At 36.9% G+C, this 17,109-nt stretch overlaps 2 protein-coding genes across 2 annotated transcripts; both read right to left on the bottom strand.

Annotated features, from left to right (window-relative positions):
* Nucleotides 1-565: 565 nt before the first annotated feature.
* On the bottom strand, nt 566-8,669 carry LOC139626039 (cornifelin homolog A-like). The gene is made up of 4 exons (XM_071486186.1): nt 7,098-8,669; nt 6,076-6,153; nt 5,780-5,967; nt 566-819 (listed from the first exon to the last, which is right to left on the bottom strand). The coding sequence occupies exons 2-4, from the start codon at nt 6,140-6,142 to the stop codon at nt 619-621; spliced, it is 456 nt and encodes a 151-aa protein (XP_071342287.1). The 5' UTR covers nt 6,143-6,153; nt 7,098-8,669; the 3' UTR covers nt 566-618.
* A 1,017-nt stretch (nt 8,670-9,686) lies between these two features.
* On the bottom strand, nt 9,687-15,646 carry ttc22 (tetratricopeptide repeat domain 22). The gene is made up of 9 exons (XM_071486184.1): nt 15,518-15,646; nt 15,132-15,421; nt 13,773-14,073; nt 13,335-13,390; nt 13,128-13,243; nt 12,395-12,513; nt 11,059-11,220; nt 10,546-10,698; nt 9,687-10,463 (listed from the first exon to the last, which is right to left on the bottom strand). The coding sequence occupies exons 2-9, from the start codon at nt 15,392-15,394 to the stop codon at nt 9,927-9,929; spliced, it is 1,707 nt and encodes a 568-aa protein (XP_071342285.1). The 5' UTR covers nt 15,395-15,421; nt 15,518-15,646; the 3' UTR covers nt 9,687-9,926.
* Nucleotides 15,647-17,109: the final 1,463 nt, after the last annotated feature.

The following is a 17,109-nucleotide window of genomic DNA, read 5'->3' as shown; positions in this document are numbered from 1 at the left end:
GGTTTGTGATGTTTTTGTCTTCTGATGCCGAGCAGAGCAAATGAATGAAACCTGCCCACAAACAGACTGAACCACCAGCCTTATATTGTAATTTTAAAGGGATAGATAATGTTAATGTCAAATGTCATTAAGGCCCATCTCATGAAAAGATGTCACTCAACAGGTTGAAACAATAAGAGAGGTTGTGTTTCTGACTTGGAACACTGTACAAATAAGCCTAACATAAAAAAAGTATTTATCACTTAGTTTTATTGATGCAATTAGATGTTTAAAGATGACTTATATTGGTCTGATGTGATTGAATTGACACCACATTTTGTGCCCTGAATGTCAGATTTATTTTATTTATTTTAACTGTGATCAAAATGACTATAATTACCTTAAAATGACTATCATTATATTATAGAATCCTGGATATTTTTGGTTACTGTAATTATTCTATATTTGTGATTGCTATTAAGAAACACAAAATAATTCAGCTTATATTATTGCTACAGAAAACTATTCCAAATGATTATATCACTGCTAAATACATGGTGTAGCAAACAAACAACAGAATCCTGAGTCAAATCAAAATTCTTTCTCAAGACAAATCAGTCCAATGAGCAGCCACAAATCTCAGTATGAAGTCATGATGACCCTTTGTTGCCCCATAATGACAGCAGGAGCTGGGTTTACAGTCGTCATCACCACTGGAGCGGGCTGTGCGTTGATAATGACAGTGGTATTTTTCTTGCGATCTTTTAACTCACGATGCATCTGACACCAGACACACCACACACAGCAGCAGGAAGCTATGATGTCCTTACAGATAGACCCCTGCACAGACCGAAGTATAAAAATGTGTTAAGTTTGAAATTTAACATTGCTTCACTTTTATTCAACACGTCATGTGAAATTCACTGTACATCAGCTGTACATCCATCATACCTTGATACCATATCTGTTTCTAATAGACGCCCGTAGAGCCACAGCTGCAGGAGGAACAAACAGTGGTATCCCACAGACTGCCAGTACGGCAGGGGTGCAAGCGTCACACAATGGGAGACAGCGGTTTTCTCCAAATCTTTCTGAAACCGTGCAGGCAAGGCAAGGACAGCACCAGAAACCATAGCAGCCTACAAAACACGCAGAGGTATACCAACTGAGTGGGACCAACTTGCTCACGTGATTCAGTATTGACTTTAATCCAAATGACATGTTTGTGAAATTTGTGGTATTGGTTCTTACAAGTGCTCGCATTCTCGAAGCAGTCGCAGAGTCCACTGTTCCATTCTGTCAGCGGCTGTGATGCCGTTATGTGTTGAACTTGAGCCATAGACTGTGAACAGTGAATTTATATAAAGTATAAGAAACAATAACTCAGAAACTGTTAACGATAGCATGACAGGAAGCTCTTATCTTTGGAGTCTCTTTTTGCAAAACTAATTTTCATGCGAAAATAAGAAGCTTCACCTTTTTAATTTAAGTTAATGTAAATACATATATTTTTCTAAAAGACTGCAACTTTTCTGTTGATGTCTAAAATGGTGAGGTGATTTTTATCAGGGAATGAGAATACTCCACTTTGACAGTGCTGTGTTTAAAGGAATTCATGTTAACTGTTATCTTCATCTACAGCAATCATGTTGGTTGTTTTGTTGTCACCTAAATTTAAAATAAAAAAACTGTGCTCCTGAGTGCATAGGAGTTTATTTAAACGAAAAAAAAAATTGACAGCTGGAGTTACAAGTTGCTGTAGAGATTTTACAGATAAAAAGCTGAAAAAAAATGTAAGATTAAACTATGGAACAGTATCTACAAGTTAAAACTGAAACCATTACTTGATTTATCAATTTTTCAGTTGACAGAAAATGAACTGGAAATTTTACTAATTGAGAAAAGTCAATGTACATGAAAAATTGCAAAACATTTAATGGTTCCAGCTTCTCAAATGTGAGGATTTGCAGCATTTTCATTCACAAAACATACAAAACAAACAGAAAACACAAACACATAGCAATCACAAAACTACAGGCACAAAAGTAAGTGACAGAGAAATAACATGAGCTACTATAGAACATACTAAGAATATACTTTAGAAACCTGATTCCTTAGATACATTTCTACGGAAAATGACAGTGTCCCTAGGACAACAAAAACATGAGATGTTCCTCTTTGGATCGATCACTTTGATATATTTGATTTTTTTACATTCATTCATTATATTCAATATACTTTGAAACCCTCCATCTTCATTATATCTCCATACAAGCATATTCTATGAGGATATAATCCAACACTATATCACACTATGAAGCTGCTGAGGTTATTGTATATTGTCAACAAATGCTGGAAAATCACTGAATGTTGTCTGTGGTCTGCATAACCCTGTTTTCTCTTCACCTCTTGTTCATTTAACTGTTAGGATAAAGATGTTTAGGGTCTTACCTGATTGAGCTAGACACCTTCTTGTCACGTCGGATGCTGTGAAAGAATAAAAGGATATGCCTTGCATTAGGAGTGACCTCTTGGCATGCCAAGTACAAACAATGCTGCAAAACCTGAATTTACGAAAGTGAAAGCAAGACTTTGCTCTAAGAATAGCGTGTTAATTGTCTTATAATCACTACTTAAAGGATCTTTTTGTTAAAAATAGTTCCAGAATGGAACTTTCCTTTTGTTGTGTTTGATTACAGCACAGTCATCATCGTTTTATTTTTCTTCCACTGGTCATTTAAAGAAAAGAAACCGATAAAGTGTAAGCACAGAGGAGAAGGTTCACTGTTCTTTCAACTTAATAACAGCAGATCACAATTAATTGTCATTTATATTTCTTAGTCTGAAGCATTTAAAAACTTTTGGACTTTTAAGGAACAGTTCATGGGACTTCCGCAATGATATTTTAACATTAACGGGTTCATGGTCTGGTTCATTGCAGACAAAATGTCATCCTTGATCTGTTATCTTAAAGTTGTTCTGCAGGATTATGATTATGATTTCGGCTCCATTCAAGTCATGGTGTCAATAAAGACACTGTAGAAAGCATTAATAAAGCAATGCATGTTTTTTTTTAGTCGTTTGGCTGCAGGGTGTTTCCCTGGATTTAACTGCTGATGACAAGAACTTGAACAATAAATTCAACAGGTTAGGATAAGAACATATTTTAAGCTTGGAGTTTCATCAGTGTGACCTAGTTTCTGACAGCTGATGACAGTTAAAGCCTTGTAAACACAAAACTGTTCTCCTGTCACCCTACAGGAGCAACATGGTCTCTCCATGGATATCAGGGTCTCTTTTCATAATTGAAGATTGGAAGAGTGTTGTGCAGTTATGTGTTACTCTCTAATGTTCAATGTGACTAAAACTAAAGAGCCATATGTAGGCTATGTAGTGTAAAAGATAGCATATAAAACTTATATTAAAACATTTACATTAAAGTCAGGGGGCTCTATTTACACAGTCCAAAGCGTATGGTCTAAAGCACATAGTGCAAGTGTAAATTTCCACTTTCAGTATTTTTACAGCAGAAAAACAGTTCAGATCAGAGTGCCATCTCACATCCCTTTAAAAATCGAGCAGGCTTGCACCTTAGTGGATTGCAATTATAATGGCTTGGTGTTTCATACAGAGTTAGATTCAGTTTTTTGGTGAGTTGATTACATATTGTGAGTGGCCAGTGACAGACTGGCACAGTCCTGGCACAGACACTGAGGGGCAAGAAAGGGCTGAAAAAAAACCAATGTCTTAGTCTCATGACATGTGTATCACAATATATAGCATTCAACTGAATCAAATTCTGTGTGGAACTTTGTACCATTATAAAAGCCAAAACACCAAGGCGCAAGCTTGCCTGGCTTTTAAAGGGAAAGGGAGCTGGCACTCAGATTGGTTTATTGTATGTTATGTCCAGAACAACCCCATGATTAATTAGGAGACTTAGTACAACCCTTTTGAACGACGTGCCTGGTGCAGTGACTGTTTTCTCCCCGTTGATATGAAACTGGCCAGACAGTTGTGTTACGCTTTGCACCGTGTGTAAGATAGCCTAAGGTGGCCTCAACCTATAACCTGATAATAATAAAATAATCTGCAGCTATTGTGATAATGAATTCATCCTTAAGATGATTTTAGTAAAGTCATTATCTTTAGGTTTTGGAGTGTTGCTTGGAGAAATGAAGCGATTTGATATTATCACCCTGGGCTTTAGGAAATTGTGATCACCATGTTTCACATCTGTCTGATAAGTCACTGACCAGATGATAAATTGCAACAAATCTCAACCGATAACTGATTATCATTAATGGCAGATCTGCAGTTTATTTTTTCCATCAATTTATTAATCATCTGGTATATAAAACACCAGAAAACGATCTATAACACCACCACAATGTCCTGGAGACCAACATCTTCAAATGTCCCGCTTTATTTGAATATTTCAATACCTGAATATATTTACTTACTTACCATGTAGGATAAAGAAAAGCATCAGATTCTTACATGCAGTTGTAGAAAGACTGTTGAAGTATTGCATTTCCCTTTTTGCCTAGTTCAGATCTGTTTATGTAGCCATGAGCACCAATTCACGGTTTACTAATAAATGAAAGAAAGAAGATTTTTGTATGAAAAAACATTTCTATTTTTACTTTTGACATTTTTCCTTTTATTAATTGAAACCACATTAGCCACTTTATGTCAAAATAATTAAATATAAACATAAACCCCCCACAAATTGTATGTGATTCTTGTTTTTCATGGAACAGAATTTAAACCATTTAATGTGATAATTACAAGATAAAATGACTACTTCAAATAAAATCATGTGTGTGATTATGTCCTCTGTATTATCACAGTTTTCATGCATGTATTCATGCTCTCATGCTCTCTTTCACATTCAAGGAATGTGTGTGAATTTACCTCTGATCTAATTTTATAGCTCACCTTTATTTATTATTATTATTATCATTATTATTATTCAGGCAGATAACATAAGAGTAATTGATCATATCTACCAACATCCAGCATGAGGACATGATTCAAAACAGTTACATCTTTGGGTTTTACTGTTACATACATACTACACCTCTGACTTTTGTATTCTCCCTCTCCCAACACCTAGCCAAATAATACTTTTACAGTGAATCACCACAACATAGTCACACCACAGATAATTGCTCTGAGCTGAATCAAATTTCCTTCACATGCCGGAACAGACAACTAAAACGCCACAAAGTTCAGTATGAAGCCACAACAACTCCTGTTGGGCCCACCAAGGGACCTGGAGCAGGGTTCCCAGGAGCCATCATCACTGGAGCAGGCTGCATGTTGACAACAACAGTGGGGTTTTTCTTGCGATATTTTAACTCACGGTGCATCTGACACCAGGAGCACCACATGCAGACACAGGAAATCGCGATGTCATCACAGAGAGAACCCTGCAGAAGAGCAAAGCACAAATTATGCTGTTTTTTATAATATCCCAAAGTTATTATTTGAAGTCCAGTTATGTTTAGCAATAAGCAGGACATTTGAATGTCTACAGAGAACAATTAAAGGGATAGGTCCACATTTTTAGAAACACTACTGACCCACTCAGTTTGCCTAACTCAAGCCTTATATTAAATTAGCTTTGGTAGAACTTAGGAATTAATTTTTTCACAGAACAATGATGTACAAGGATTTTGTACCCCATTACTTCCACTGAAATTGCGGAGGTCAAAAACTATTTTAATGTACAGATGGGTGTATGAGGTTTTGTTTAAGATCAGATCCTTTAAGTTATTCTTCTATATTCCCATACCTGGATACCATATTTATGTCGAATGCCAACCCTCAGAGCCAAGGCAGCAGGGGGTGCACAACAAGGTAATCCACAGGCTGATGTTATGGCAGGGCTGCACATGTCTAATAATGGGAGACAACGGTTCTCTCCAAATTTTCCTGAAACTGTGCAGGCAAGGCAAGGGCAGCACCAGTAACCATAGCAACCTAAAAAACAAGAGTTGTAATATAGTGGCTTACAATCTAAGTAGCTTCATATAACTGAAAAAGAACATATAAATATAATATGAAAATAGTTTTGGAGTTTATTCTTACAAGAGCTTATGTCGTCACAACAGTCAAAGAGGCCAGAGTTCCAGTTTGTCAAGGGATAGGATGCCATTGCCTATTGAACTTTACCGCAGATAGAGAACAATGAACCCATTATCACACATACACAAATCCCATTTAAAATTATGCTCCTTTGCACAGAAATATAATTTCTTACAACACATTCATCCTTAGGATTTGATCATCTGATTACTTTTAGCAACAATGTATTACATTTATTTGCATGTTCATGAGCATTCACACGTTGTTGATTTCATAGAACATCAAATCCAGTCATGTCCTAAAGATAATTTGTGTGAAATACAAGTACGTCTCTAATTAAAAGCAACCTTTCTGTTTTAACAATGGTTTATTAAAGTACACTTCTGGCCTGTAGTTTGGCTGCTAACCAGCTGGTGCTGGTCATTCTCGCTACAGAGCCTATAGCCAACTAATACAACCATTTATATCCTATTAATGGTTCTGTAGCATGAATGACCACAACAGCAGCAAGTGTCTAGTTTGGTTTTGCAAACCAGCTTCCTTTAATCAGCAGTAAAACTGTTTAAATATACATTAAAATCACAGGAATAGTGACAACAGTGTTTTCTACCTAATGTAAATTTTGGCGAATTGTAATTGGACTGCAGTTTTCTAGCACTGTTGTGGTCTTATAGACCACTCAAAGTGCTTTACTACAGGTCATATCACTTATTTGTTCATACAGCCCTTTTTCTATGCATAGAGTACACAGAAATCACACAAAAAGATACACTCACACCCCAATCATTCATCAGGGGCAATTTGGGGTTCAGCATCTTGCCCAAGGACAGTTCAAGACGCAGACTGGGGGCGCTGCAGATCAAACCAACCGCCCCATCTTTTTGTATTTCTGGCCTCTATTTTTGTGCGGGGTTAGTCTGTACTCTATGTTACAAATGTTCTGATTTGCTGGATCTTATGTTTAACTTCTACAGCAGTCAGATTAAGCTTTCATTTAACTAAAGATTGAAAACTAAAACTCTTACCTGATTAAGCTGGAAGCCTTGTTAACACTCTGGAAACCTGTGAAAGATATGCCTTGTTTGAGGAGTGGCACCTCATGCATGTAGAAAAGCTAAGCACAAACATCCTGCAGAACCTGACCGTATGTGCAATGGGGGGTGAGAACACAACAGGCTGCATATTAACAACCGGGTGGACAGTGCTTTAATACAGGTGTGGCAAATGAGTTGACACTTGTACTCAATTGAACTTCTGCAGTTCCCACAATTGTTTTGAAATCTAGATTGTAGGATATTCCATTGTTGGCACTCACAGCACCTTCCTTATATGAGTATCCGGAAAAAATGAATCCATGCTTGGATTTCATGTGTTTGATTGCCTACAAAAAAAGATTTAGAAGCAGAAATTGACCCAAACAATGACAGTAGTTGCAGTGCATCCTATCTTGACAAAGATATTTCTCCATCCCCATTCAACAAAGAACTGCTTGTACTGCAATGCCGTTGTAAGAGATACAAAAGAGACAAAGTCCACAGTCATTGTTCTCTGCCAAAATACAAGTTCTGTCTAAGCTGTTGCGAGGCTTAATAACTCAGGGTTAGTTAATTAAAATTAGCATCTTCCAAAGTTACTGTTTTTATAGCAGTATTCTCTCTTTGTGTTACTACTTCTCTACCATAGGTCAGTAAGGACACTCTGTTGTCTGTGGACACAAAGAGACATTTCGCAATCAAGTGTGTTAGACAATCCATTTTGCATGCAAACAGTCTATCAGCACCTTCTTCAGTTCACAAACTTCATTAGCGCCCTCTGTTGACGCTCTCTGTCAGCAGAGGGCTTTTCATTTTGAGTTTTGATTTTTGAGGTCTGGGGCTCCTGTCAGGCCCAGCCAAAAGGAGCCACACTGGTGTAGTCATATGCTGCTAATTCAGGCCATCACAAATACTGACGTGAAAAGAAACAGTGACAGTTACTTTAGTAAGTACAGTTAATAGTAAGGTAAAATTTAAAAAAAAATTAAAAAGGTATAATGAATGCAACATAAAGATTTCAGTAACATTAGCTGCTAAATTAGCCATTAATTATAAGATCTAGACAAAATATCATATTTTTAGTAGATGAGCTGCTTACATTGGCCATGACACATTCAATGTTTAGACAAAATAAAATGCTATTAAGATTAGCTCTGAATTCTGATCATTATTAATTTAATATTGATTTGAAATGAAACAGTGTCAATTACTTTACCTGCCAGTGTTACCCACTGAAAAAATAATAGTTAGGTAAATGTATTTGAAAATGACAGCATAATAAATCTGAAATGAATGCTATGTGTAAAATATATCAGTAACCTTAGCTGCTAGGTTACATCTAAAATATCACATCATCAATACCATTAGCTGCTAACCTTGGCCACCAAAAATCTAATGCGTAGATATTTAATGAAATACATCATTAGCTGGTAATTCATTCATCAGGATTCTAAGGAAAGGATAAGACAAAAAACCTCATGTTGCATTAACTGCTATATTTGGCTGTTAAACCCAAATTTCCTATGAAATTAAAACTATAACTACTTTAGCTGCTAATTCTGGCCTCCAAATCTACAGCATCATCTGTTAAAACTGGCCATTCAACATAGATTTCCTAATAAAATTTAAACCTTTCAGTTAAGCTGCTATGTTTTGATTCCAACAGTCTAATTAAAAGGGAGAAAAAAAATGTCAAAGTAACATTATTTTCTAATACTTATCAATACTATTTTGATACTGATATGACATGAAACTGTTACTTTACCTGCCAGTGTTGCCCACTGAAAAATGAATAGTTATGTCTATTTATTTAAAAAATGACAGCATAATCTGAATTGAATGCTATGAGAAAAAAATCTCAGTAACCTTAACTTCGAAGTTTTGCCATTAATGATTATATCCAGGTAACATATCAATTCATCATTAACATTAGCTGCTAACCTTGGCCACCACAAACCTTATGTTTAGATAAAATGAAAGATTAATTCCTTCATCAAGGTTCTAAAGACAAGATAAGAGGAAAAACAGAAACAACAAAATATCAGCATTCAAAAGTGAATGCAGCATGAAAAAATGTGTACAACTTTACCTGCAAAATTTTATATATATACACATTTATCAGCAAAATTTCTGATGTTTAGGGAAAATGAAAAGTCAGATATGACCATCCCAAAATTAATTAAACTGTTATAGTTATGCTGCATAAAATGAAATGATGCTAGGTTTGGTCATGACACATCAAACATTTCCTGTCAAAACAAACAAAAAAATTTATTTATTTATTTTTGATATAAGAATAAATGAGAGAGCAACTGTAGCAACAATTTGATTTGGAGCTAATTTTTATGACAGCACTGCCTTATACTCCAAAACACTGGGCATGACTGAAGTTATTTATGGCTCAGTCAGTCTGGTGTTTTATCTACAGACCTTTTAATTAGCGCCAGGGGTGTGCATCATGTCCTGTGAATTCATCAATAAGAGCTGTATTCAAAAATAGGTCTGTGGGTTTGTCATCAAATTTTTTTTTATGCTTAGGTACAAGAAGTAGGATTTTGTAAGAAGAACCAAAGAAACACATTGTTATTGAACATTTTATTGATACATTCAGAATCAACTTTTTGTTACTAGTCAGATATGTTAAAGCAGCATGTAACTTTTTTCTAGGTAAAATAGGCTCCGAAACATATCTTAATGTGGAGAGGTGCTGTCAAAGGATTCTGTGACCCAGACTCATTTCACAGCCTGGCAGCAGTGCCAAGCCTTGCCCTCCTAATGAATCACAGGAAGAAGGAAATATATCCACTTAAGTCATTTGCCTCATGTGAAGGAGTAAGACCTTGCAATCTGTCTCTTCTTAGCCAGTTGTTTAGGCACCACTGTTTCCAGTAGCCTCCTCACTAGATCCAGCCTGCCTGTCCTGATCAGAGCCTTGGATAACTCTGTGACGTCCTCCGTGTGAGTCCTGTAAAGGCACCTTAGCTCTTCCTTCACAATGTCCTTAGGGTACCTCTCCTCAGCCTTTTGCACCCATATCTCCAGCTGGAGGATGGCAGGACTGGGATCAGGGCCTCCCTGCATGAACATAGCCAGGAGGGCCTGTAGGAGGCAGCGCAGGGCTGTGGTGTCCGTGCTTCCTTGCCTCTCCAGCTCCACGGCCTGTTTGAAGCAGTCTGCAGCATTCTGCTCCTCACCTTTCAGCAGGAGGCAGCGTCCTCTGAGCACATGTACGTCTGGCAAGCTGTCACCCAGCTTAGACTGTAGGGCATGGGACAAACTCACCAATGCACTATTCACTGCTCCCTCATCCACCAAAAGGCTCTCCCGGAATGCATCTACACCCATGTAGTAGTACACCTAAAGAGGAAGACATGGATATGAAAACTCTGTTGCTGTACAAAATCTATTTATATTGCTCCTCATCTGTTTACGCCTTTACCTGTGCCATCTCTAGGTGAGTCCGCAGACATGGACGTACAGTCAGGACCTTGTCCAAGTCTTTTCTGGCCTCAGTTAGTCTGTGTCGGTCTGGGATTCCACCTTTACCATGTTTTGCCTTCTCGAGGTCTCTGACATAGAGCATCATATTGATCTAAAAGGAACACATAATAAATATTTGTACTACACACCATTTTGTTAACATATCCATTATTAATTATCCTATTGACACACTCATCAAATGTAAAACAATAATTTTACATATAATTTTTTTTTTCATTGTTTGCAACTGTTTGGATTATAAAAAATGTAACCATTTATAAATAGATATAAACAAATATAACAATTTATATCACATAACAGCTTAAACATTAAATTTAATTGCAGAAACATGTGATTTCTGTGCATCTTTCAGGCAGTTTAAAGTTATTAAAATTCTCATGCATTTAAAGGATTTCAGACAGTAACTGACTGACGGTTTTGGCATTGACTTGATGTACCACGGTTACAGTACCTTGGCGCGAGTGCAGTAAGCCGGCCAGTTGAGCTCTGGATCTGGCAGCACATTTAGAGCCATGTTGCTGATCCCCGTGGCCATCTCATATTTGCCCAGCAAAAAGAAGACCTTGGCTAGAAGGTTCAGGATGAATGCATCATCACTGGCCATATTTATAGCCTGAAGACACAGACAGTTGTATGTTATGGTGGAGCATATAGGAGTCTACTTTTTATGTTTTAATAATATTGTTGCTACTATAAATCTGTAAAATAGAACCTAAAATATACATGTTACATGTTTTTTGCATTCATTACGAAAGCTGATCTGATCTCCCTAACTAAGTATTTCGGAGCAGTTTGGTGGGATGAAACATAATGCAGCTTAGGTTTATTCAAAGGTGACATCACTTAACTGTGGGACACTTTTAGCCTATTTAATGAAAGAGGTAGAGGATTTTTCTAACCTTTAACCATTTTCATTTGTTTATTTAGGCAGGGACAATGCACAATTAAACATTAACCTTGCATAAACAAGGAGAGAAAGGTTATAGCAAAAAAAATTGCTAATTTCCGCCCGTAGTGCCTGAGCAGGTACATAAAAGACAGAAAAGATATAAATGGAATCTAAAAACCAGGTCGAACTTAAAAGCAATATCATCCCAATATACCACCCCATCTGATCCCAAACAGTACAAGATTATAATTACAACACAATGTTGCAAACACAACTTCCAAAACACAGTCATTTCCATACCATAAAACTAATCTGCACCACTCCAACTACATACATATGTGCAATCACTGCATAACCCAAGCCAACCCCCCCACCCTCTAACACACTTAACACGCACACACATGCATATACAAATACAAATACAGATTTATTTATTGTTTGGAATTCATTATGTATTTTATTGGGATTTCAGCCACCTACAATGTGTTAACATAAAAAGTAACCGATTGGACAAATCCTGTAAGTCTTAACATGTTTAGTATAAAGTGGCTTTTGGGAATGTCCAGGAAAGATCTCATCAGCTATTAAACTCAGTCTTCTGCCCTATGTGTGTAGCTGCACAGCTAGCTAGAAAGTGCTTACCACACTATCAATACTGACAGCAAATCACCAAAACTAAATTATAGTGATTACAAATTAGAAAAACAAATGATGTAACGATAGTACAGTAACAAGAAAACTCAAAGTAAGCTAGTTATTGTCAAATTAAGCTTACAAGTGGAAAAAACTTTTCAAATTTAGAGACTAATAGAGCAGGTCAACGAAAAATAGTCCTTGCTTGTATTTTCTTCTAGTTTGACTGTAATTTAGTGAGAGATGTAAACTAATATTTACTTACAGTTCCATAGCAGGATAGAGGATCAGAAGCAGAGAATCCACAGTCATGTATAGACATGGGTACAGTGGTGAACTCTTCCTTCCTCTCCAACATGATGCCAATATAACACCAGGCTAGAGCTGCGGACACAGATCCAAATGTTTTCTTTAAGCATATATTGCTGTCTCACGTTAGATTGAAGAAATAGTTTTAACTACCTTAAACATCATCAAAATGCCAGTTTCATTACTAAAACAAAGTTTCCGACAGTAGGTAAATTAACCATGGCCTCTGGTCTCTATGCAATAGATTGTAACACCTAAATCCAGAGGTGAACGTAAATTAATATTTAAGAGTATTTCTCTTTTATGCTATGTTATACTTGTCAATTTCAGAGGAAAATATTACTATACTCCACTTCATTTATCTGATGTGTCATCACTGCTACTTTGCCAATTTAGATTTTGAAAACAAACATGCTCATAAATTATGCATAGATTAAATATGTCAATATTACTTACATTTAAATGTATCAGTAATAGTAAATACATCAGTCTTTTTCATTTTGCTGATAATGCTTTTGCACCTTTACTTAGGTAATATTATAAGTCATGGATTCTTACTTTTAATAGAGTATTTTACAATGCTTTATTGCAGCTTGTGCAGCAGAGTTGTGTTGCATGTCCTGCATAATGCCTCAAAATGTAGGCTACAACAGAGCAGATATGTGCATACAGAACCATACTGTGTTTACCTTTATGTTGTGTTTTCTCAGATTCAAGTGTTTCTTTGAGAAGCTTCAGTCCCTTATTGTAGTGAGAGAGTCTGGAGTATTCAGAGTCATCTTTGCTCTTTACTATTTCATCTAGTCTGCAGGTCAGAGAGAGAATAACTTGGTAAACATAAAACATTAAGTAGTATGGTGGTTATTTGTTCAAATCTTTTGATGTCAGTTTTGTACCTTATATAGATGGTTGCCATTTTGAAAAACCAGCTTCGTTTTTCCTCTATTGGTATCTGAAAAACATTCTGTCTTTAATAAAGATTGATGTTACATTTTTGTAGGTAAATATTGTTTTATATCTAAGTTACTGTGAGTAAAGTTTAATATACATTTTTTTTCTGAGCATACCCATATACTCTAACTTCAGCAAAACTTTGCAGGGAGGATGAGTCATAGAAGAGCATTTCAATGATTAAAAATGCTGACATTGCATGATTGAAGTACCAACCAATAAAATCCCTGGAAGGGTATGAATCACACAATGGTGTGTATGGATTCAACTAACCAGTCGTTTCAGTGCTCCTCCTTAAATTCATTTTGTGCATGTTAATACTGTTAGTCAGATTTTTACAGCTTTATTCTTAATTTTACAGTACATGTGTGTTTCCATCTCACCAGTTGTCCCCCATAGACCAGGGCTCTGTTGTATAATGTCAATGCTGTAGTCAGTCTCCCTCTCAGGTCATCCTCACTGTCCAGCTCCACATCATATGGATAAGCATAGGCCTGTTCAGCCAGGCAGCGGGCTGCCAGTAGTCTGCTCTCTTCCTGAGAGGCCTCTCCAGCATCTAAATCCATGAGGTGGGACACTTTTTCCACACACTCCGCTGCATCCAGCTCCCTCTGAAGCTTATCATACACATAGCCCAGGTTGGCCCAGGCGTTGAGGTTCCCAGGATCTTCTTTACAAATGTTTCTAAAAGGCCAAAATACACAGAGATAGATGTTAAAGTCTTGCAAGTAATCTAAGAATACAGAGCCAAAGTAAGAACAGCCACACACAGCTTGGCTGTAGACCCTTGTTAACTGGTAAACTTAGTACAGTATTTCCTTTGAGCTTAGTGATTAGGACATTGGTGTTACTCTGATAAGATGCTAATGGCAATGTGAGGTTGACCTTTGACCTTTTCGATATAATATAGCCTCATAAACAGCATATAAATTCTTGAATTATGGCCAAAAACGTGTTTTGTGAGGTCACAGTGACCTTTGACCTCTGACCACCAAAAACCAATTAGTTTGTGCTTGAGTCAAGTGAACGTTTGTGCTAAATTTGAAGAAATTCCCTCAAAACATCTCTGAGATATTGCTTTCACAAGAATGGGATAGACAGACGGATGGACAGATGGATGGGCAGATAGATAACCTGAAAACATAATTCTTCAGGCCATGGCTGTCACCAGAGCAGGGAAACATATTTATACTTTAGATGAAAGAAGTAATCTAAAGAAATTGAAATAACAACATGTATATTGTTTTAGCATCTAGTGTTTGAAGCGTTAAAATAAAAAATGGAAGTAACATAAAATAAGTTGCAAAAATAGGACAAAATTGCACTTGATAGAAATGGAATCAGGTGATGGGTAGTATACTACAGTATGTAAAATTTTTTGAAGATTCTTGTTGATTTCATTTTTACAAAGTCAAACAAGTCAAGTATGTGGTCATTTTGTGAACAGTATGTTAGTTTTACAGCAACCTGCACATGTGGCCCCGCCTGTCTTTCACCATCTGTCAACTATACTGTGGAAGATTTCTGTGAAGTGTGACATGGTGGTCTTGATTTTGTTTTACCGTAGTTGGTAAAAGGTCAGATTACTTTGTTGTGCTGCAGTGTTGTGAAGGCATTAAATGTGTGGTGGATCTGGACAAGCTTACAAAGGTGGGGCATATGCAAAACACTTGACACACTTTCAACTTGTCAAAATGCTGCATCAAAAATATCTCGAAATAACAATAACAGTGTGTCATCACCTAAATATTTCCTCCGCTGTGTCCAGCTGTTCGAGGTGAAAAGCCAGCAGACCCAGGAGATTTCGGACAGCGTACTGTAGATATCCAGTTTCAGCCTCTAACTCTCCCCACAGGCTCTCCTGTTTTAGGCAAGTGTCCCTGTGTCGCAGCTTCACAGGCCCAACGGGGTCACAGTTGAGGTTAAGGTCCAGGTGGAAGTGACCAGGGATAAAGTCCATACCTTCCAAGAGAGACTCGATGTCATCTGTGTTGTCTGCTTCCATGGCCTCCTGCCACTCCTGCTCTTCCACCTGTTATTTTAAAAAGACAAACAACTTTAACAAATACAATAAAAAATCCTGCCTGTATATTTTAACCGAAGTTTCTACGCAAGAAAATACCTTTACCTTCTCAGCCTACAGTTAGATCTACTGTGACATAAGCCACCCGCCCACTGTTGCCATCCAGGTGTAGACAGGTTGAACAGGTTATGCTCGGGAGTGACTAGGGAGTGGAGTGTAAGGGGGAAACAATGAATAACTATGGATAAATATTTTGGGTTTTTTTCCAGTACACATTTTTAAAAAAAAATATCAAATCCCCCTCTTGATTCTCATTCATACCATAAATGCATAAAATCCACTCATCTTTATTCAGCTGTCTTTTTGAAAATGGAGATTACAACACTTATGAGTTGTGTTTCCTTTGCTCTTTGTCTCTCTCTCTTGACTATTTGGCTCTGTAACAGAAATACCTCAAAGTCAGTTCTGACAGGATGATATGATTTATTTATTTGTGTCTGGGTATATTTATGAGTTTGGTAAATAATGTTTTGAACTGGAGAATGTTTCAGCTGTTTTAGTCCCCTCTCCCCTGCCTGTTTCAGCTGTAGCCAACCCAAGAATGTGAACCATCAGGCTCAGTGTGACACAGGAAACACTGTGGTGAACTAAATCAGACATTCTTTTTGCTCAGTGTTATTCCTTTAAATGGCCTTTCATTTTCACAAAAATATGTTGTAATTTAGACATAACAAAAATAAGTAAATAAAAGAGAAACATTTAGCAGTTTGATAAGCTGTTTACAGAATAGCTAGGAGTAAATACCTAGAGGAGATATGCAGATACCCAGCAAAGAGTTCAACAAAAGCAAACACTGACTGTGCATACTTGTCATCCTGCAAGTCACAATACTATCTTAGAACATCTGATACACATGATAAACACATTTTTGTTTCTGAATGCGTTTGTATACAAACACAAACTCTTCCATCAGAGAGTAAACTTCTGTTATGACAAAACAGACAAAAGGAAGAAGGTGTTGAATCTTGTAAACCCAATATCACATTCAGTATCTTATTGGGTTTAACAGGCCAGGATCAAAAGTGTCTCCCAACACAAAGTGCAACGTTTTTAAGGAAAACTCAGAAAGAGCCTCAGCTCTTAAAGGACCTCGGAAGAGGTAACAGAGAGATCAGTCCTCCACTGACAGTTCAGTTTCAGTAGTAGCTGTATGGGACAGTCAAGAAATCACAAAACATTTATATAAAACTGTAAAAATAGAAATATACTTTAGAGTTTATAGTAAGAGCAGTTTAGATACAACAACACCAATATAATAAGTTCAAAGAGAAAAGCATCAGCAGGAGGCTGTGCTCCGGCAAAAGCTGCTTATTACAACCCATAGTTATGTTTTACCATTACGGTGACTTCTAGTGGCTGTAGCAATTATGACAGGAGTAAAGGAGGAAGTCAGGTGAGGTACAGTATATACTGTAGAGCAACAGTCTGTGTTAGAAGGAAGTTGGTGTTGATGGGTCGACAAAACAGGACCTTCACACTCTACTGCATTTGTTTTTCTCATGTGAAAGTGATGCTTTTGTTTTCGTTTTATACCATAATATGACCATTCTATGACCTGTTGTAACCATGACGATGAGGGTTATCTAACCTTGAGGATGTTTTAACACAAACTACAATCTTTTCCTAAACCCTAACCA

The sequence above is a fragment of the Trachinotus anak genome, unplaced genomic scaffold (assembly GCF_046630095.1).
Source record: "Trachinotus anak isolate AG129_WGS33_773 ecotype Australia unplaced genomic scaffold, CSIRO_AGI_Tana_v1 ptg000010l, whole genome shotgun sequence".
Taxonomy (NCBI): domain Eukaryota; kingdom Metazoa; phylum Chordata; class Actinopteri; order Carangiformes; family Carangidae; genus Trachinotus; species Trachinotus anak.
The sequence above is the reverse complement of the archived record's forward strand: the minus strand, read 5'-3'. Positions and strand labels throughout refer to the sequence as shown.

Coding starts and splice junctions, on each gene's coding strand:
- LOC139626039 (XM_071486186.1), bottom strand. CDS start 6,142: ATGGCATCCTATCCCTTGACAAACTGGAACTCTGGCCTCTTTGACTGT. Junction 5,968..6,075: donor TTGTGACGACATAAGCTCTT/GTAAGAATAAAC, acceptor CTTGTTTTTTAG/GTTGCTATGGTTACTGGTGC. Junction 820..5,779: donor GACATAAATATGGTATCCAG/GTATGGGAATAT, acceptor CGGTCTGTGCAG/GGGTCTATCTGTAAGGACAT.
- ttc22 (XM_071486184.1), bottom strand. CDS start 15,394: ATGGAAGCAGACAACACAGATGACATCGAGTCTCTCTTGGAAGGTATG. Junction 13,391..13,772: donor TGGTCTATGGGGGACAACTG/GTGAGATGGAAA, acceptor AATGTTTTTCAG/ATACCAATAGAGGAAAAACG. Junction 12,514..13,127: donor TGAGAAAACACAACATAAAG/GTAAACACAGTA, acceptor CTGTGTCCGCAG/CTCTAGCCTGGTGTTATATT.